At 36.2% G+C, this 22882-nt stretch overlaps 1 protein-coding gene across 3 annotated transcripts in view; it reads right to left on the bottom strand.

Moving 5' to 3' along the window:
- Nucleotides 1-7822: 7822 nt before the first annotated feature.
- Nucleotides 7823-22882, bottom strand: part of Tmem209 (transmembrane protein 209) — a 32109-nt gene continuing 17049 nt past the window's right edge. For 2 of the 3 annotated variants that reach the window (XM_027950137.2, XM_027950138.2), the window contains exons 9-15: nucleotides 22653-22749; nucleotides 19196-19321; nucleotides 16342-16439; nucleotides 14561-14675; nucleotides 14374-14471; nucleotides 12672-12745; nucleotides 7823-8071 (exon numbers count right to left, since the gene is read on the bottom strand). In XM_027950137.2, coding sequence (XP_027805938.1) covers nucleotides 8017-8071; nucleotides 12672-12745; nucleotides 14374-14471; nucleotides 14561-14675; nucleotides 16342-16439; nucleotides 19196-19321; nucleotides 22653-22749 — 663 coding nt within the window. In that variant the 3' untranslated portion in view covers nucleotides 7823-8016. The remainder of the gene's footprint in view (nucleotides 8072-12671; nucleotides 12746-14373; nucleotides 14472-14560; nucleotides 14676-16341; nucleotides 16440-19195; nucleotides 19322-22652; nucleotides 22750-22882) is intronic. The other variant, XM_071611891.1, reaches the window with a different exon arrangement.

The following is a 22882-nucleotide window of genomic DNA, read 5'->3' as shown; positions in this document are numbered from 1 at the left end:
ACTCAGTGCCTCACGCATGCTAGGCACGCACTCTACTTCTGAGTCACAACGCCAGCCCTGCATGAATATTTTTACATAATTGTTGTCATGGTAGACACACAACTTTGATTTTTCATTTCTTTTTAATATTTATTTTTTAGTTTTAGTGGACACAATACCTTTTTTATTTTTGTGTGGTCCTGAGGATCGAACCCAGTGCCTCATGCATGCCAAGGCAAGCGTCCTACCACTGAGCTACAACCCCAGCCCCCCGTTTTCATTTCTATCCAACATTTCTACCATCATTCTACATAGTCTTACAAAGCCATTTTTTTAAAAGATCAAAATAAAAGTCTACTAATGTTTCATTATGTTGTCTCAAGCTTGTATCTCATAGAATTGTGTACTGTGATTTATTAAATAATTTTATCACTGGGCATTAGGATGGGTCTATTAAGCTATTACACACTAGAAGCTATTTGAGAGGAAGAAGGCTACCTTATGTTCTCTTTGTATTCCTAGCACCTAGCAAAGTACTTCAATCAGTATTTACTGGATAGATGGATAAATAATAAATACATACAATAAATACCTTAGGCATAACTATTTTTTTTCTGTTGAATAGAAGAAAATTTCCTAGGATCAATGAATTAAAGAATACAAATACACATTTTTTGCATTTCACATTGACACTGTATTTTCTAAAAATGGGCATGTATACATATGTGTATATATCCCATGTTACCTTCACACTGTGTGTTGGGGCATTTCTCCATTGAGTAGTGGTGGTGGTGGGAGTCTATGTTTCCTCTACTTAAGATTGGGCAGTTCTTAGGCTGGGACCGTGACTCAGCAGTAGAGTACTCGCCTAGCATGTGTAAGGCCCTGGGTTTGATCCTTAGCACCACATGCAAATAAATAACATAAAGGTATCATGTCCAACTACAACTAAAAAATAAATATTAAAAAAAATTGGGCAGTTCTTGAGCTTGGGCTGTATGTAGCTCAGTGGTAGAATGCCTGCCTTGCATGTGTGAGGCACTGGGTTTGATCCTCAGCACCACGTAAAAATAAAAATCTACAACTAAAAAGAAAATATTTTTTAAAAGTATGTTTAAAAAAAAAAGATTGGGCAGCTCTTTGTAGCTGCCTTGATTGACAGAAGCAGAAGAAACACTGTGGAACTTCTAAGGATGTTTTTTATTAGCTCCTTCCCTCTTCTTGTTTTCTCTCACTTAGGACATTTGCTCTGGGAACCCAGCCACCATGTTATGAGGAAGCCCATATCACACATGGAGGCCAAAGTGCTCTGTTTATATCCTGTTAGGACCCCCATAAACAGAGTATAAATAGGTCTTAAGATGATTCAGTCTTCCAGCCAAAGACATTGTGGAGCAGAAAGGGGCCAACCCCTTTTGAGGCCTGTCTGAATTCCTGATCCATAGGAAATTACTAAATGGCTATTTTATTCTTGTTTTGTGATAATTTGTTATGGAGCTGGAGTGACTGGAATACACATGTAGTTTCACTTTACCCTGATGGTTGTACTAGTTTGCACTGCCTACAGAAGAGGGATATGGCAGATTCACCACAACCTCAGGCACTGGCTTGGTTTCTTTGGGGATACCTCTCTCATGAGATCTCATCTTTACTTCTAAACTGTCAGTTCCTTGAGGGGGATATATCATTGCATTCTTGCTTACAGTCCTTGGTGGAGTTCATGGTTGGCAGTTGGTACATGCATGTACATTTGTTCAAAATACAGGTAAACGAGAGCAAGCATTTGTGAGATTATCCTGACCAGGGGACTCAGCCTATGACTAGATTGGACTGCAGATGGCAGATAAATAGCTCACAACAAACAAACAAAAAACCCACTAGTCCAATTAGAAATGTACTTGGAGGTAATTCTCCAGTGTTTCAAGAAAAAGAATCAGGGTATCCTGTGACTAGGTCAGAATATTTCCAGCCATCAGGACTACATCTCAACCTGATCCAGTTCTCAGAGGGCTTGTAAGATGTCACCAATTTTGCACATTGCAGAGAAACTACCAGTAGATATCTTAAGATGCCTTTTTCTTTCTAGTCAATTATACATCTTTTTTAAAAAATATTTTTTTAGTTGTTGATGGACATAATATATTTTTTATTTATTTGTTTTTATGTGGTGCTGAGGATCGAACCCAGGGCCTCATGCGTATGAGACAAGCGCTCTAACGCTGAGCCACAACCCCAACCCTAGATCCTTTTTTTTTTTTTTTTAAATTATTTACTTTTATGTGGTGCTAAGGATGGAACCCAGTGCCTCACACATGCCAGGCAAGTGCTCTACCACTGAGCTACAACCACAGCCCCATTTATAGATCCTTTACTACTGAATCAATTTCCATATAGCCTCATCAACAGGAGGGCATGGAACTGGAGTGGACCCTTTGGTCTTCTTTTCAGAGTTTAGCTCCTACTGCCAATTGTCAGTTCCTTGCTTCTTTTCTCTACACCCTTCTACCTACGAGGCAGAGAACTCTTCATGGTCTTCAACAGAGAAGACACATTCATCCAAATTCCAGTTCAAGAAAAGGAAAGGTCTGCTTTTCAAGTGAATTATTTACTTAGCCAAATTATTAACTCAACAAATACTTACTGAGCACCTTGCATGCACTTTCCCTCAAAGACCTCCAGTTTTCTTCAGAGATTTGTTTTTGCAGTGCTCTAACACTGCACTTGCCAGGGGAGGGGCAGGAGGAGCACATCAGAAATGTCTGTATGTTCTCACCAACACAAACTACTAGGAGTGGGGAAGTGGGGAAATAAAGATGGGGTAGGGGGAAGAAGCAATTTTTTCAGATACGGCAAGCAAGCAGTTTAAATTAAAGATAATTTTTCTGACCACACAGAAAATATGTAGTGTCTTACTTAAGAGACATCATATTGTAGGATGTAGATTTGCCTCCAAGTTTTTTTAAAATTTTATTTATTCTAATTTATTATATATGACAGCAGAATGCAATTCAATTCATATTACATGAATAGAGCACAATTTTTCACCTCTTGTTGTACACAAAGTAGAGTCACACAATTTGTGTTTTCATATATGTACTTAGGGTAATGATGTCTGTCTCATTCCATCGTCTTTTCTATCCCCCGTCCCCTCCCTTTCCTATGCTTCCCTTTGCCCTATCTAAAGTTCCTCTATTTCTCTCACACACACACCCCCGCCCCCATCCTCATTATGAATCAGCATCCTTATATCAGAGACGATGTTTGGTTTTCTGGGATTTGCCTCAGAGTTTGATCAAAGCCACTTGGCCTAAGCAGAGTCTAACCACTACTTTAAGGTCCTTAACTTCTGGAATTTCCAAGACGGGCATAAGAAGAACATGAAGAACTCATGCAGAACACTGAACTGACAGCAGAGCATTGTACTTGAAATTATTTTTAAGGGTTGTCAGCTAATTTGCGATGGAAGCCTTGTAACACCTCCAGCCACCAGGTTTCAGGGCTGATGATTTCAGTATCTCTTACAGGAGGCAGCAGGACCCCTCCAGCCGCAGGCTGTCCTGCCACGACACCCCTCCCTGTCAGAAACACAGGGGCCTTTCTTCAGAGCTGGAGTTCAGTAAACTGGTGCCTGTATTCTGGGCCAAAACCATCACAGGGCTGCCTGATTCCAGTCTACATGCCATGTGTTTGAGGAAGAGTCACGCCCAGCTGCTGCTCCTGGAAAAACAAGTTTTGCCCCCACTAGAGTAGATTGTCACCTTCTGACTTTCCTCCTATGGGATGCAGTTCATGAAAGCAGAGTCTGATTCTGAGTTGTTATTTTTTCCTTCTAGTTTAGAAGTGGAATAGGAAGGAGGCATTTCTTGGTATACCATAAAGCCCAGCCTTCAGGACACAAGGGTGGTTTTGTCTGTGTGGGGCCAAGTCTGAGGTGGGGAGGCAGAGAGGGAGCAGAAGGTAGACACAGCTGGGCTGAGCCAGCTGGGGTGGGGTGTAAGTTTTAAAGTCATGAATATCTCCATCTCTGCATGATCCAAGAATGAGAGTTACTTTCCAATGCCAAAGGGGCCATTCCCTAGATTTACATTAACTTGTTATTTTGAAAAACTTTTCAAAGTAATTTTCTTTACCTGCTTTTAGGCACTGTCATTCATTATTATGCCTGTATGTTCTCACCAACACTTCCTGATTATCTCTGAGGTATAAAGAGTATTTGTATCTCTCTCAGAAATTCCTAACGTGAAAGTTTAGTTCCCTGCCCCAATTAGTGACAGAGCTCAGTCCCTACCTGTCCATTCAGGCCAGCATCTCTTCTAGGCAGAATAATTTAAGGATATTGACTTTGGCCTGGGGTGGGGGCAGGAATTTCATCCATATCAGTGTCTGGTATAGTCTGGATGTGAACTGTTAAGAAATACCTTTGGGTATTTCTGTCCCTCTGTGGTACACCTGGGCCATCTCCATCCTGCTGTTGGGCTGCTTCTTCCTAACCCTGTCAGAGTGCCCCTTCTGTGGAAGCCATAATCTGTCCCACCCAGGTCACTGAAGTTCATTCAATGTGGAAATTAAATTACTGATGACTGTCCAGGGATCAAATGAGGGAGGTGGCAAAGAGCTGATGCCTAATAATCCTGCAGACATGACAAAGTGCTGGCAGACCCAGTGACTTAGGCAGTGTTGCAGGGGCTAAAGAACAGCAGGTGCTGGCTGTGCAAACTGCTCATATTCTACTGGGCAGACAAGGCCCTATATGGATCCTTCCCAGAAGCCTTCCTGCCAGAGCCTGCTTATGTTCCAACACTTTTGCCCCAACTCTTAGTCCAGGGGCAGCGATGATTAGAGATATCTAGAGGGATGGGTAGGCTCTCCTGGAACCTCACAGCAATCCCTGTAGTATCTGGAACAATATACTGCTGTGAATAGGTGCAGGGACTTCACCCCCATCACTGAGGAAGACATGGCTCAGCTGCATCAATTACCTAATGCTTTACTTTTCAAGTAGTGCTGCTGCTTTCCCTTGCCAGGCTGGGAATGCTTCCTCCTCCTCAGGCCTTGCCTCACCACAAAAGGAAAGCTAGCATGCTTGGCTGGCTCACAGGTGTACTTCAGAAAGGAGGATGCACACCTTTTCCAAAAGGTAGCTTTACCCATCAAGTATTCTCGAACAGCAGCGTTTATAGCTCCAACTAGTAAAAACTCAGTTCTGTGTGAAGAGGAGATGTGATCTGATACCTACTGTTGTACTAAAAGTCATTTTTGAGTCCATTTGTATGGCTGTTGAGTGCCAAAAAAGGGGCACAGATTCTGCCCTTGGGGAGAATGCGTGCCAGCTGGTGTAGTTAGGATGAGGTCCAAACAGCAGGTTTAATCAGAGAGAGTCTCAAGGCAGGGGGAGAGTGTGCGATGGGAGGGGAATCCCCAGAGAGTTGATGAGGATGAGCAGGAGGGAGCAGGCAGAGAACCCAGCAAGCAGGGAGCAGCCTGCACTGGCTGAAGCCAAGGATTTGGTTGCTGAAGGCCAGGTTGGGGCCAGATTGTGGAGGGCTTTAAATGTCAAGCTAAGGAATTTATCAGGGGAATGAAATGATCAAACAGGTGTTTCAGGAAGATAAATTTGAAGAGAATGTGTAGGATGAATTGGAAAATCTGGAAGCATGGCAACAATTAGGAGGCTGTGAGATTAATTAGGCTGTTGCAGTAGTCCTGTGTGAGTTGATAAGTGTGTAAATGAGCAGAGTGGTGGCAGAAATGGAAGGGGACAGCTGCAAGAGACATTGTTAAGAAAGAATGGATGAGGTTTGCTGCCTGATTGGATTGGGGACCCAGGGAGCTCAAGGAATCAAAGATGACACCAGAGTTTTGAGGATGGGCAACTGGTAGTACAAAGAACAGAGAAAGGGATGATAGAAGAGGGAGCGAGTTTTGGCAGATGTGAATTCAGTTCCAGATGTAGACAGTCTACACAATCCCCAACTGGAAATGTCTGACAGGTAACCGGAAATGTAACACCAGAGCTCAGGAGAGATGTGGTGCCTGGTGATGATCTCAGGAATCAGGCAGAGAAGTGATAAATGAAGCTGTGGAATGAATGAGATCGCTAAGGAAAAGCATATATAGTGAAACAGTACCAAAGACTGCCCTTTGAGCAATGTTCACATGTAAATGATTTATATTACAAGGCTAAGTTTAGAAAATGTCCCCTTCCATGTTACACGTTTTCACCATCAAAATATCAGTTTAAAGTATGCATGAGCTTGAGAAAGCAAAGCAACAAAGTATTGTTATGTCTCAGGAGGAATTGAATTATAAATGAAGTATGCTCAAGAACAAATGTGGTTTAAGTAAAGGCTGGTACTGACAGAGGAAGAAAAGACAAATGACATAGTGCACATAATCTAAATTAGTGGATCTGACCTCACAAGGATTCAAGCAATTAAAAAAACTTGTGACATATATCCTAGAAATAACATTTACTTAGAGATATTAGTAGATACTGACTCATTTTAACACAAGCACCAAAACATTTGCTATCTTTGGGGCTGGGGTTATAGTTCAGGAAGAGAGTGTGTGTTTAGCATGCATGAGGCTCTGGATTCAATCCTCAGTAGCAGCAGCAGCAGCAGCAACAACCCCCACCCACCCACCCAAAAAGAGGAAGGAAAGAAGACAAATACAAACTGGCTAAAACATTTGCAAAGAAAAGTTAATGTAAGAAAGCTATACCTAGAGTCTAGCCACACTGCAGACAAAACACTTTTTTTTTTAACATAGTCTTATGTATTATTAAAAATTTTCTTTGGACTGCTTTTAATAAAGTATACACAACAGCACTGTAGATTAACAGCATAGCAGTTGCTATTCCATGACATCTGGATAACTTTTGAAAACATATTTAAATGTTAACATGTTCTTATATTTAACATAATTAAATATTATTTTCCTTTAAAATGTCATACTAAATATACTGAACATATTGAAAACAGTTAAAAGTTCCTTTCTTTTTGACATCAACTTTTAAAAACAGAAACAGCTTTTTTGAAAAACAATTTACAAATTATACAAAAGGGGACGCATATATAATACTTTAGAAGATATTGGTTTAAGCCACTTTCAGGTTTGCAGAAAGGTCATGGAAGCAGCAGTCTCTAATAAAATGTCAATCAAGAAAAGCATATGCCACTGCTGGCAACGTCATATACACGTAGAAAATAAAGATGGAGAGTCAAGCAAAACTTAAAACTCGGTATCTTCTCATTCTAGATATTCTAAAATACTGTATCTAAAAACTTTAAATGAATAGGATATCACTATAATCTTAAAGAACGGAAATAACAGCAAAATACTATGGAACAGTGAAACTGAGTTGCTAAAACCAAAGCAGTCAACAGTTTTCTTAATGTCTCAAACTCTTAACTAAAATCCAAATAGTTAGTTCTACCAACTAAATTTAATCTTAGTGCTGACATTTTAAAATGCCTACACTGTCGAGCCTCTTTTAATAATATTTTGAAAACACACATGGACTAATTAAAACATAACTTAGAAACTAATTTCATTTCTTTGAATACGAGCTTTAGACTGATTTGCAGAACGCTGGGAAAACAGATAAAACAAACTAAATTAGCAATTTTCTTTTTTAAGTACTTATACTACTGAATAACATAACTAAAAACCATATTTGTGGTGGAAGAATGAGGTAGATCATTCTTATTACAAAGAAAAAGGGTTCTTAAATTTATTTAATTAAAGGAACTGCTCTACTTTGTGTCAACAAAAATCCAAAGGGTTACAGTTTTATAGTCAATTCAAATTTATGAAATGCAACATAAAATCAAAGATAATGTTTTTAAAGTAGAAGATATAGAGTATATTTTCACAAGAAAGTTTCACAATAGCTATTTTTTTTTGTTAAATCTAAGGAATCTATAACATATACACATATGTATCTTATTTCAGGAGAGGGAGTGACTCGAAGATGCTTAGATTCAGCTTGGTTCAATAAAATAAAAGTCCAAATGTTTGGAATTAAATAACCAACTACTCGCCAAAAATCCATAAGATATTCACACCAGATAGACCAAGATTAACTCTCCTATAAAGAGAAAAAACAAAACAAGTTTTAGCAGAACTGCTTACCAAGCATTTAAGGTCTTTAACTAACAACAAAAACAAGAATCCTTATAAGGAATATATGTTTAATTGATGACATTTAATGCTACTTGGCAATGAACCATGTCACACAGGGCTTATCAGGTAAATTCTAGTAACAGTAATTACTTTCTTAACTGTGCTTAATACCCAAGTTTACAATAAATAGATTTATGGAGCGTTGAAAATTAATTTTTCAGTGGACTTTGAGAACTATTATACCAGATAATAAAGAGAGCTAACAGAATAACTTCAGTAAATAAGATTAAAGAGTCAATTAAATTTTAAAAAGTGGAGTCTATAGAGATGAGGCCTCTTAGAGACTTTTATTTGCTTGACTTGAATTAGGAATTTACTAATTATTAGGGAGAAATGCTTTGGTAAGTTTGCATGTTTATTATTAATAGACTTTTAAAAATTTTTTTTTTAGATATTGATGAACCTTTATTTTATCCATTTATTTATACATAGTGCTGAGAATTGAACCCATTGCCTCACACATGCTAGGCAAGCACTTCACCACTGAGCCACAACGCCAGCTCCTATTAATTGATCTTAAACTAAACCATATTTCATATTATACAAATACAAATCTAGAGAGTGATATAAATATATTGGAAGTACAAGGGGAATAGAAAATAGAAGGACTATAAAAGAGATAAATCACTCATCTAACAAAACAAGAAATCAACAGAGAATGTCTAAAAGTGAAGACTGAAGAAAGTGCTGTATACCTTTATTGTTTGGAACTATGAGAGTCATAAACTTTTAGCACTATATGACTTTAGAAATTATGAGAATGTATTAAGTGATAAAAATTAAAAACATAGCTATATTACCAAAAATACCTTCAAGCTGGGCATAGTGGTGCAAACCTGTAATCCAAACTACAGGAGACTGAGGTAGAAGGATTGCAAGTTTGAGGTCAGTCTGGGCAACTCAATAAGACTCTGTCCCAAAATAAAAATTAAAAGTGGAGATGTAGCTCAGTGGTAGAGCAACACTGAGTTCAAGCCCTAGTACCAAAAAGTAAATAAATACAAAATCAAAATTAAAAATTGGCTTAGAAATGTAGCTCAGTGGTAAAGCACTCCTGGGTTCAATCCCTGGTCTCCCCAGCCCTACTTCACTGCCCACCGACTCCTGGCCAAAAAAAAAAGGAGGATTGAGGATGTAGTTTACTAGCAGAACATCCCTGGCCTCAATCTCCACTACAGCAAAACACAACAAAACAATGCTTCAAAATAGGTAATTTGTCAAATGTGATGCCCTATTTTTTCATAACCTGCTAATGCAAACAATTAAATTTCATTTGCTAGGAAGAAATATTCTAATTTAGGCTTGATTGTTTATGAAGTTAAGCATCTTTTGGTAGTTATTAGGCATGTGCACAATACTTTTCTGCAAAAAAAGTCTTTGATATTGTTGCTATTTTTCTATATTTTAATTTTCTACTTAATTATATGCATTCTTTATATGTGATGGATATTAACTTGAGTTTGCTGTATGTAATGCAGTATGTAATGCCTTGTCTCAGGTTGTCATTTATCACTAAATTTTATTTATGATGTCTTCTGCTAAACAGAACATTTAAGTTACTGTGCAATTTTTTCCCCCTCTTTTGGAAGTAAAACATTTATCTATTTCCAGGAACTGCACAAATGTCTGGCATTGAACTGATAATATATTTGGATTATCTGAAGCTTTAAGGTCATGATTCCAAATAGACTTTATTTGAGCTATTCAACTGCCTTTAAGTTATAGGATGGTAGTTTTTAACTACTCAAATGATTTAGAAAGCATAATAAAAGATATGTCAATCACATTAAAAAGTTTTTTTTTTTAATATTTATTTTTTTAGGTGTAGATGGACACAACATAATACCTTTATTTTTATGTGGTGCTGAGGATGGAACCCGGGCCTCTCCTGTGCTAGGCAAGCGTTCTACTGCTGAGCTACAATCCCAGCCCATAAAAAGGTTTTTAATTTCAAAGTTTTTCCCCCTTTGTTAAAAATAAATAAACAAACAAACAAATTAAAACAAACAGCTAGGCATGGTGGCATATGCCTGTAATCCCAGCAGCTGGAAAAGCTGAGGCAGGAGTATGGTGAGTTCAAAGCTAGCCTTGGCAACTCAGCAAGATCCTGTCTCAAAATAATATAAAAAGGGCTGGGGATATGGCTCAGTGGTTAAGTGCCCTATAATCCCTGGTATCCTCCCAATATAATAATAATAGTAATAATAATAATAATAATAAAAAATAAATAAAAAAGAATGAAGAAGGTTGGGGTTGTGGCTCAGGGGTACAGTGCTCTGCCTAGCATGTGTGAAGCACTGGGTTCGATCCTCAGCACCAGATAAAAATAAATAAATAAAGTTATTGTATCCATCTACAACTAAAAATAATAAAGAAGAATGAAGAGCTGTGTTAGTTTACATGCCCTGCAAAAGTTATTTTCCTGTCTTATACTAAAAATATGTATTATAAAAAAAGATAATAAATGTTTATATTGGTTTATAAATTTACATTCATATCTATTTAAAATTTTTTTTTTTTTTGTAATTGTAGATAGACAGAATACTTTTATTTTATTGGTTCATTTTTATGTGGTGCTGAAGATCGAAAGTGCCTCACACATGCCAGGCGAGTGCTCTACCACTGGGCCACAACCCCAGCCCTCATATCTGTCTTAATCTTTTGCATCTAATATATTTAAGGACAGGAGCTTTGCTTCTCTAGAGTATTGTTGTTCAACAGAAATGCAATATGATGTACGCCTCAAATGCAGGCCATAAATAATTTGAAATTCTTGGGCTGGGGATGTGGCTCAAGCGGTAGCGCGCTCGCCTGGCATGTGTGCGGCCCGGGTTCGATCCTCAGCACCACATACAGACAAAGATGTTGTGTCTGCCGAAAACTGAAAAATAAATATTAAAAAATTCAAAAAAAAAATTGAAATTCTCTAGTAGAAACCTAAGTAAAAAGAAATTATCATTACTGTGGTAGTGGGAATTGAACCCAGGCCTCGTGCATGCTACGGAAGGGCTCTACCACTGAGCTGTATCCCCAGCCCTTTTTACTTTGAGTTAGGGTACTGCTAAGTTGTCCAGGATGGCCCCAAACTTTGATCCTTTTGCCTCAGCCTCCGAACTAGAATTACAGGCATGTACCTCTGTACCTGGCATAATTTTAAGAGTATATTTTATTTAACTCAATACATCCAAAGTTGTATTTCATATAACTACTATACAAAATTACTAAGATGATACTCTCTTTGGTAGTCTTTGAAATCTGGTATACATTTTACACTAGCATCTCAATTTACAATAGCTATGTTCTGAGTGCTCAATGCAGTTTAGTTCTGGAACATGAGTAACCTCTAAATTATGAACAGGATGCTTAAACAAAATCTTTTTAAACAAAGGCATGCCTATCAGAAGCAGAGCTGGCCAGATACCTTTCGGTTGAAGCCCTTCCCTTTACATTTCATCAGCCTTCGATGGCAGAACTAGGCTCAGAATCCAGGTCTTCAGGCTTAATCTTTCGATTCCCAGATCAGCAGGGGTCAACTTATTTCAAATATTGTTTGATATACTAAAATTCTGAATCATTAAAATGACAATACCACAATGTAATACTATGTGAGCTCCATTACCAAGCTAAAAACTTTAATGCAGTGGCGGGGAGCCGCGGCACATGCTTATAATCCCAATGGCTTGTGAGGCTGAGTCAGGAGGTTCACAAGTTCAAAGCCAGCCTCAGCAAAAGTAATACGCTAAGCAACTCAGTGAGACCCTGTCTCTAAATAAAATACCAAACAGGGCTGGGGATGTGGCTCACTGGTTGAGAGTCCCTGAATTCAATCCCCAGTACCCTCCCAAAAAACCCAAAAAAACTTCAATGGACTAGTTTGTCTATCCCAGTTAACAATACTTTGGAGTGGGTACCAACTTAGTTCTCTGCAAGTACAAACATTTTACAGAATACTTTGTGTCTGAGAGGAAATAGCTTGGAAATAATGGACTCCCAAGGTTTTTTTCCCCCCTAGTTTTCAAGTGGCAAAAGCCTGATTCCACCTCCTATCCCCTGTACTGGGGAAGAACCCCTGGGGTGCTTTACGATAGAACTACATCCCTCAGCCCTTTAAATTTTTATTTTTTAATTTTTAAAATTCCAAGACAGGGTTTCACTAAGTTGCCCACTTTGGCCTTGAAACTGTGAGCCTCCTGCCTCTGTCTCCTTAATAGCCACTGTGCTGGCTATAAGCCCAATTTTTATCTATCTCAGAGCTATTCCTCCAGGAGACACAAGTGTAAAGCCAATGATGTGGTCTAGTTGCCTTTCACCAATTAACAAATGGAGGTTCTGAGGAGTTAACGGACTTGCCCAAGATGGGATAGTCTGTGAATGACAGGGCTGAGCTAGTAATAGAAACTGCACTGAAGGTTCAGTTCACTAATCAGGTGATGTTGCCGCCTACAGAATCTTAATATGAGAAGAAAAACAGTAAATAAATTAAGTACTTATGTTTAAATACCTACCCAAGCATTCCTGACTCTTTGGTCTTTATGATGTAGAGGAACATTAACAAAGTATGAAACATATTATTTCTGCCCTAGAACCAAGACAAAAAAGAAAATTTAAATTAATCTAAAAAAATTCAGTCTGGCAGATAAATGCAGATCTTATCAATTCATATCCTACCACTCAGAATTCCACATAATTCAGATTTTCCTTCCTTCATTAAACAAAACGTCTACACTTTGTGTGAGGAAATGGGAATATTTGTGGCAAGTTAAGACAGAAAGGGTACACATAATTCAGGAGCTTTAATATCAAGTAGGAAAAGCAGGCAGAAAATGAAGAGATACAACAGAGTGCGAGGAAATATTATGAGGGTTGTAGGATACTATGGGAACACTAGAAGGCATCTACCCTAGACCAGCAAGGCAGAGACCTCCTCAAGGGAAAGATTTAAAAGCCAAGACCCAAAACATAAACAAAAAGTTAACATTTTGAGAGTTCCATGCATAGTAACAGCACTGAGAGAGGCCTAGAGAGTTACTCTGAAACGGGTGCCCCTGTATGCTACACACAAAAAGTGCTCTATGCCTTAAACTCATACATGAACAAGTGTGAGAATTTAAAAAGCTTTTAGTCATTCTTCAAAACACATTACATCATGCCTTAATATGCAAATAACAGGTTAAATATAAATTTATTTTATCTACAAGGGACTACTAGGCAATTTTGCTAGCTCTAAAAACAAACTATTATTTTGTAATTGTTGGTCTATAAAAATAGCAAATTTACATTTTCAATTTACAGATTAACTTTTTTTATTTACTTTTTATTTTTTAGTTGTAGTTGGACACAATACCTTTATTTCACTCATTTATTTTTTATGTGGTGCTGAGGATCGAACCCAGGGTCTCGCGCACGCGAGATGAGCCTCTACCGCTGAGCCACAACCCCTGCCCCTTACAGATTAACTTTTATCTACTTATCCTGATTTAGGTTGTTTTTACTCAAGAAACTGAAGATGTGTAATCACATCTTTTTTTTTTTTTTGTACTGAGGATTTAACCCACAGGTGTTTTAACATTGAGTCACATCCCAAGCTTTTTTTTTTTTTTGAGACAGGGTTTCACTAAGTTGCTGTAGGTAGCCTCAAACTTGGATCCTCCTGACTCAGTCTCCAAAGTTGCTGGGATTACACATGTGCACCACCATGCTTGGCTAATGTTTTTTATAGCTATTAAGTAGTATTTCTATGGAATAGGAAATTATAATATAAAGTTAATTTTAAAAGCAGAACAATGATTTTTAACCCACAAAAAATACACAAAAAGATCAAAATGAAAGTTTCTAAAAGGTAATACACTAAAATGTTAACTATAGCTGCCTCTGAATGAGTAGTTTTTCTTACTTTTATAGTCAAAAGAAAAGAATAATATAAAGAAACACATTTCCCCTAATTTAAAACTCTTACTGGGGCTGGGGATGTGGCTCAAGTGGTAGTGTGCTTGCCTGGCACGCGCAGGGTGCTGGGTTCAATCCTCAGCACCACATAAAAATAAAATAAAGATGTTGTGTCTACTGAAAACTAAAAAATAAATATTAAAATAATAATAATAAAAAAAAACTCTTACTATTCTCCAAACAGATACTAATTTTAAAACATTATCAAAATAAGTCACCCATGACCTTCTGTAACAATGACTTCTCTATATGTAGAAATACCTTTGGAAGATTGTAAACATGACGCTGGTAGATTAGCTCATAATGTGGAGGATTGATAGCACTCTGATAAATGCAAAAAACATTCTCATTTGTAACATCTGTAAAGAAAAATGTTACATTAAAAAACTAAACACCAGACATATTTCATGTGAAAATCTCAACACATTCTTTTAGGAGAGGTCTATACCTGGTTTATTTGGTGTCTGAACAAAGTGCTGAGAAGTAAATGTTTTTCCATCAGGGTACTTGGGATGTGGAGGTAATCTGGAATCAAGGTAGGTGCAAAATACATGCATGATGATCTGAAGATGAGAAAACAATTGTTCAAAGTTAACATGAAACCTAGTATGCATGTATCCCTTACAAAGTTTTCCCTCAAGAGAGAATTAGCAAAATTGCTTTGAAGAAGTTATGCTTAAGATACAATTTATAAAATGAAAAGATAAAAAAAATCATAATTCAGGTAGCATATCTACTCTTTTAAAAGTATTATTTCAAAAGTATTATTTTCAATAAAGATAAGGATTTTACTAATAGAATCATTTCCTCTTTAATCGTACACTATGTTTAAGAAGGGAGGCTAGGCTTAGTTCAAATAATCCACTAAAAATTTAAAATAAAAAAATGTATTTACCATCATTAAGTGTAAATTTTGATGTAAAGGTTTCCTTTTCAAATTAAAAAAACATGAAATATTCTAGCCTACAAAGGTACCATTATCTCATTATCTGTGTGTTAGGGAGTGGGGGTCATATAAGGTAGGGACAGTTTAAACACCAAACTTCTCTACCCTAAATATTTAATGGTTTTTTTTTTTTTAATATTTTTTTTAGCTGTAGGTGGACACATTACCTTTTTATTTTATTTATGTGGTGCTGAGGATCGAACCCAGGGCCTCACACATGCGAGACGAATGCTCTACCGCTGACCCACAGCCCTAGCCCCTTTTTTTGTTTTTTCATAAAACCAAAAGCATCCAGAAAACAAAACAAAATGAAATAAAGCCACCTAGAAAAGCAGGATATTTCTTGGTTTTTTTGTTCAGTGGATCATTCATACTCATTAACTCAGCAAAACCAAGATAAAATGCAAATATATCCAATTATCAACTTGAATATCAACATTTAAAACTTAATTTTCACACATAATTATTAGATAAAAAGAAAAGGAAAAAGGATTTTGAAAAACTCTTTTAAGTGTAACAAAAACTTATATGCTCTTTAATCTAGTAAATTTGATGCTAGAAATCTTTCTTAAAGTGTTGATCTCAGATAAGAAAGAAATAAGCACGATAATATTCCTTGCAACATTAAGATAGAAAAACAAAAATTCTTTCCCCACCACAAGTTTCCTATGACCAATATAGAACAGTTAAATGACAGTGTGTAAAAACAAAAAAATTCTTACATATTGCAAAAAATGAAAAAAAAAATCAGGCTACATAATTTTATGTACAGGAATGATTACAGTATGATAAAAAAATAGGACCACCTAAGTACACGGGAAAAAAAGTACAAAAGTATTAACCAGTTGGGTTGAGACACTGGGCCTACCATAATTCATTAAGTTTCAAAATTCTTCTTTTTTAAAATATTTTTTTCAGTTGTTTATGGACTTTTATTTTATTCATTTATTTATATGTGGTGCTGAGAATCAAACCCAGTGCCTCACACATGCTAGGCAAGTGTTCTACCACTGAGCCACAACCCCAGCCCTCAAAATTCTTTTTTTTTTTTTTAATATTTATTTTTTAGTTTTAGGTGGACACAATATCTTTATTTTTTTTTTTATGTGGTGCTGAGGATCGAACCCAGTGCCACGCATGCCATGCGAGTGCGCTACCACTTGAGCCACATCCTGAGCCCTCAAAATTCTTTTTAAATACCTATTTTTACAATGGAAAAACAAAACCACCAGTCTAGTATCCAAAATATTAAACTGAAAAAAAAAATTCAATTAAGGTCTTACAGCAGAATCAGTGGGCAGATCTGTATCCCATTTTCGTCCTTTGAAGTCTCCACCTCTATTCCATCTAAACGAGCTCATACAGCCTCCCTGAGAAAGTTCTGTGTAAACAAAGACGACATTAAAAAAGTTAAAGAGTTCAATTCACAATAGCTAAACTGTGGAACCAACCTAGATGACCTTCAATAGATGAATGGATAGAGAAACTGTGATATATATACACAACGGAATATTCAGCCTTAAAGAAGAATGAAATTATGGCATTTGCAAAGAAATGAATGGAATTGGAGAATATCATGCTAAGCGAAAATAATAAACCAATCCCCCCAAAACAAAGGCCAAATGTTTTCTCTGGTAAGTGGATTGGGGGCAAGGGAAGAATGGAGGAACTTTGGATTGGGCAGAGGGGAGAGAAAGGAGAGGAGGGGATGTGTGTGTGGTTTCTCATGGTGGAATGAGACCGACATTATTATTCTATGTATGGGTATGATCACACGAATGGTGTGATTCTACATCACATACAACCAGAGAAATGAAAAACTGTGCTCCATTTGTGTAAAAAAAAAAAAAAAAAAAAAAAAGCTAGAGGATGGAGATATAGTTTAGTGGTATGGTGCTTCCCTAGCATGTCCAACACTTAAAAACAAAAGATAAAATTAAAAAGCTAAAGACATGCCAAAAAAAAAAAGGCTAAAGGATTACAATAAGCACATCATCTTAAAAACCTGAACAAAACATCCAAAATAAACACAGAATATGAAAGATCAAATTAAACATCACTACGAAAAAAGTATTAGACAAATCTAAAATGTGGGATAAGAACCCTGGATTCTTCAAAAGTCATTGAACAACTGGGAAATCTGAATATGGACTTTAGATTAGATGGTATTATAGAAAGGTTAGTTTTTAAAGTGTGATAACTATTATCATGACTACATAAAAGTTATATTCTTTTATCTATGTAGGTTTTGTGGTGCTGGGGAATGACCCAAGGGCCTTACACTGGAGAGGCAAGTGCTCTTACCACCAAGCTGCACCCACAGCCCTAAAAGCTTATTTTTAGCAAGATGCATGTTGAAAAAGTAAATGTAATGATATCTGCAATGTTACTTCTAAATGGTACAGGAAAAAAAAAAAAAAGTATATGCACCAGAGAAAGACAATAAGACAATCAAAGGTGGCAAAATGTTTCTAAATGTTCAATCCTGGTGGTACAGTGTTCATCACATTCTTTTAAAATTCTTTGTATATTTGATATGTCATATTGTATATATACACATATATTTACCTTATATGTATATATATGTGTGTCTGTATGAATATATTTACACATTGTTTTTGGATATACAAACACCCTGCCATCTATGAGGCAATCTTGCCAAAAACTCTGAACCCAAGTTGACAGGAACCACAGAAAACGGAGGGAGGGTCATGTAAAATTATACCATGGATATGCTCAATAAAACCCAGACCAAGGGCAATTCTATAGGGCAAACAATCTAGTCTTTCAACAAATACACTGCAAGGGGTTTGAAGGGAGAATGAACAGGAACCCTAAAGCCTAAAAGAAATTTTATTTGGGGCTGGGGTTGTGGCTTAGCAGTAGAGCACTCACCTAACACATGCATGGCCCTGAGTCTGATCCTCAGCACCATATCAAAATAAATAAAATAAAGGTATTGTGTCCAACCAACTACAACTAAAAAATAATATTAAAGAAATTTTATTTGAACTTATATAGACTGGACAGTTCATGAAATAAAGGAAACGTTAAAAATATTAGGTGTGATAACTATGTTGTACTTAGGTGTAGCTGAGCAGTTTTTGGTTTTGGTTTTAAATTTTTATAATACTGGGGATTGAACTCAGGGGTATTTTACACTGAACTACACCCCCATCCCTTCTTATATTTTACTTTGAGATAGGATTTTGCTAATCAGTTGCCTAGGCTGGCATTGAACTTGTGATCCTTCTGCCTTAGCTTCTGGAGTAACTGGGATTAAGGCTGTGTCACCATGCCTCCCTGAATGATGGTATTTTAAAGTCTTCATCTTTTAGAAACATTAGGAAATATTTATAGGTAACTGGTAAGGATATATAGAATTTGCTTTAAAGGCAGAAAGTAGGTGGGGGGATATGTATGGACGGGGTAAGGGTTGCCCAGAGATTTGTGGATGGTGTTAAGGTGGGGTGATGTGTACAAAAGGGTTGTGCAGACTATTCTTCCTAGATTTGTATGATTGAAATTCTCCATATGTGAAAAGTTCTTACAAAGTCATAAAAAATGCTTATTCCTGAACCCCAAATTCAAACATTTTCAAATTAAGATTTATGATAAATATGAATAATAAAATACTATTTTTAATACTTATTTTAGGGAGGAGAACATTTTACAATGTTTATCCAAATTACAAAGAATTCATAAGAATACAACAGAAACATAAGGTAGCAAAATATTAAATAGGAATGATAAAAATTAAGAAAGATAAAGGTCAGCATGTTGATATTATATAAAGAATGTTGTAATGGCACCCATTCTTGATATCTAAGAGTAGAAAATAAGTGAAATATTAACTTGACCCCATTTGGCTCATATTTAAGGTTCCTATTCAAAATAAAATTATTATTAACACATTCAAGGCTTTTATTTTGACAATTCTTAGCACATAAGATAAAGGATCCAAGAGTTTTTCAGGCATAAGCCTTCATTTAGCCTTAATTAAATATATATTCAAAACATAAGATCATGGTTACACTTAATTTTTTCTAAAAAATGTTTCTCTTTATTTTTCTTCATTTATAAAATCCCAATGTCATGAAGAAGCTCTCATTTTTTCCCATTCAAGTTAATAGTTACCTTTGATTCTCTCAAACAAGTATTCCTGATTTGGTGTTAGGTCTAGATACTGCACAATTGTATTCAGAGTTGGAATGAGAGGGGCTTTGACCAGGGCAGCCTGTTTCAAGCTGGTAATACTGGCCTCTGTTAAAAACAAAATACAGAGAACACAGATTATTCTTCAGGGGCTCTCAAAATGCTCTTCTTCATGTGTTCAAAACAGCTGATTCGTCACTACTTTCAGGTCTTCACACAAGTCAATAATGTCTTCTATGACATTCTATTGCAGATTTTTGACTGTCCTCTGTAAATAATAACAACAGTAATATCCTCCTGTGTGGTTTTTCCTTTTTAGCACTAATCATTTTATTTTTATTGCTTGTCTCACCTAATAAAGAAAGTTTAAAGAGGGAAGGGATTTGGGCTGTTTTTTGGGCAATTGTATTCCCAATGCATATGAGTATCGATTACTCAAGTACTCAAAAGATATTGAAGGATAAATAAAAGCAATAATAATTTATCTTAATTTGTGTTATGCACTTTACCTACAATTTATCATTTCAGGCAAGAAGGCCTGGTTAAGGACCCCCCTGCCCCAGCAAAGAAGCAAACAAAATCCATTTTGACAAATCTATAAACAAGTAATATGTAGAAGATTTTCATGGTATATGTATAAATAGACACATGACAGCTTTCAAAATAAACTGCATTAGAAGTTGGCTGTTAATGCCAGGATCAGCAGACTTTATGATAATCATTTCTCTTATATAATAAAAGACAACTAAGAAAAGAAATTAAAAAAGCCAAAAAAATTCGAAAATGTCCAACCTTACTAGTAATACCTGATGTTGGGAAAAGGCATTCTTATATATATAAAACACATAAACTGGTATATGCTTTTTGAAAGGAATACTCATTTTGTTAAACAACTCTAAAGAAATTATCTTAAGGAAATGATTTTAAATGTATACCAAAATTTAGGTAAAAGGAAATTCACTACAGTATTACTAATAATAGTAAAACTCTCCTAAATTTTAGATAACAGAGATTTGCTAAATACAATAGATAACAAATGTAAATAAGAAATACGGTCTAGCCATAAAAATAATGCTGGAGAATATTTAACAAAATGGAAAAATATGACAAAACAACATAATCTCTATTTAATTAAAAATATGTTCATATGTATTATATACACATATTTCTCAGTTTCTAAATATGTGCTTTTCATATTTCTTAAATTATAATACAAATTACAATTGTTATATACAGGTAATATAGTTCCTTCAAACATAATAATTGGTTGTGACATAAAAAAACAATTTTTTATTTTTTGTAGTTATAGATGGACAGAATGTCTTTACTTTGTTTATTTTTATGTGGTGCTGAGGATTGAACCCTCACACATGTTAGGCAAGTGCTCTGCCACTGAGCTACAGCCCCAGGTCCCATATATATCTTTTGTAGTCATCAACCAAAGTAATTTTATTTTTATTTTTTAAATATTTTTTGAGAGAGAGAGAGAGAGAGAGAGAGAGAGAGAGAGAGAGATTTTTTAATATTTATTTTTTAGTTTTCAGCGGACACAACATCTTTGTTTGTATGTGGTGCTGAGGATCAAACCCAGGCCGCCAGGTGAGCGTGCTACCGTTTGAGCCACATCTCCAGCCCCGTAATTTTATTTTTTAACAAGCCCATCACAGTAGTAACATATTGTGATACATATCTATCTTTATAACTCATAAAGAAAGCTCCAGTGGGGCCTGGAGGCAAATATCTGTAATCCTAGCAGCTTAGGAGGCTGAGACAGGAGGATGGCAAGTTCAAAGACAGCCTCAGCAACTTAGTGAGACTCTGATCAACTCAACAAGACCCTGTCTCTAAATAAAATATAAAAAAGAGCTGAGGATGTGGCTCAGTGGTTAAGTGCCCCTGGTTTAATCCCCAGTACCTCTGCCCACCCCCAAAAAAGGATTAAGCATAGATTCACTAACATTACCAAGACCAAGAAATTATTCATTCTGGCCTTGGAGCCAGAGAGGTCTGACCCCAAATCACTGCCCTGTGTGCTGGGTAATTTATTTAACCTCTCTGGGTGTCAGTAGCCTCATCCAGAAAATGGAGCAATAAGAGCTTCCAAGCAATAAGAACATGTGTTAATTACATATGAAATATCTGGATACTGAATAAATACTTCAGGAATGCACATTTCTATTTTTAGTCCAAAGAATAAAGATTGAATAAAAGATGTTCAGTGTAAATGAGTGCTAATGCATAATCCTAAATACTGTATTTCAAGGAGAAATTTAATCTATAGAAGGAGCTGGCTAAAATATTCATTTTTCATTTTGAAATCTAGTTGCTTAATGGTAAATAAGTGTAATATATATATTTTCAGGCAAATTATATCACAAAGTACCTTAGTTTGTTATCTATTTATTTATTTAGGTACTGGGGATTGGACCCAGGGATGTTTTACCCCTGAGCTACATCCCCAGCCCTTTTTATTTTTTATTTTCAGACAGGGTCTTTCTAAATTGCTGAGGCTGTCCTCAAACTTGTGATCCTCTTGACTAAGCCCTCTGAGTCACTGGGATTACAGGTGTGTGCTATAATACCCAGAGAGTTTTATTTTTTTGGAACTGGGAATCAAACCCAGATGCTTTACCACTGAGCTACATTCCCAGTCACTTTTTATTTTGAGACAGTGTCTCACTAAATTGCTTAGGACCTTACTAAGTTGTTGAAGTTGGTCTTGAATTTGCCACCCTCCTGCCTTAGCCTTCTTAGCTGCTGGGATTACCAGTATGCACCACAGCACTCAGCCTACTTTTAAGTAGTGACTTATGTCCACATAAACACTTGCACAGGGCTGTTCACAACAGCGTTATTCATAGTAGGCAAAATGGAAACAATCCAAATACCTATGAACTAATGAATGAATAAATAAAATATAGAAGATGCATTTTGAATACCACTTGGCCACATTAAGAAATGAAGTACTGATAAATACAACCACATACATAAACATTGAGAACATAAGAACATATGTGAAAGAAACCAGTCACAAAGAACCACACATTGTATGACACCATTTAAATGAAATATCCCAAACAGGCCTACCCATAGACAGAAAATAGACTGATACTTGCAAAGGGCTGGAGAAAATTTACAAAATAGGGGTGACTGCTATTGGGGTGTGGAATTTCTTTTTTGGGTAATAAAATGTTCTAAAATTGATAGTGGAGATAGTTGTATAACCCAAACTGCTGGACTGCACATTTAAAATGTGCTAACTATATGGTAGTCAAATTATATAAAGCTGTTACATTTTTTAAAAAATCATATTATAGTAATTTAGTTTTCTTCACCTGAAGATAACAAAGGAAGTTTTTAATAGGCCATTATAAGAAGGTAGTTTCTACTTGGCTGATTTATTGAAAGTAAATGAAATGCTGAATTCTACTGCACATACCTCCTATTTGTAGCTCCGGACAACCCATTCGTCTCATCTGGGTGCTGACAGACTCAATCTCTTGTACAAGTGGCACCAATATTGTCTCATTGATCCACTAAGAAGAAATAAGGTATATATTTTTTATACATAATTCAAAAATATTTCTCCAATAATTATTTTCATTTTTATAAGCAACTCTTTAAGAATTTTTTACTGGCTTGAATATTAACAGAACCATAAAGTACAGT

This window comes from Marmota flaviventris, chromosome 1 (genome assembly GCF_047511675.1).
Source record: "Marmota flaviventris isolate mMarFla1 chromosome 1, mMarFla1.hap1, whole genome shotgun sequence".
Lineage (NCBI taxonomy): Eukaryota > Metazoa > Chordata > Mammalia > Rodentia > Sciuridae > Marmota > Marmota flaviventris.
The sequence above is the reverse complement of the archived record's forward strand: the minus strand, read 5'-3'. Positions and strand labels throughout refer to the sequence as shown.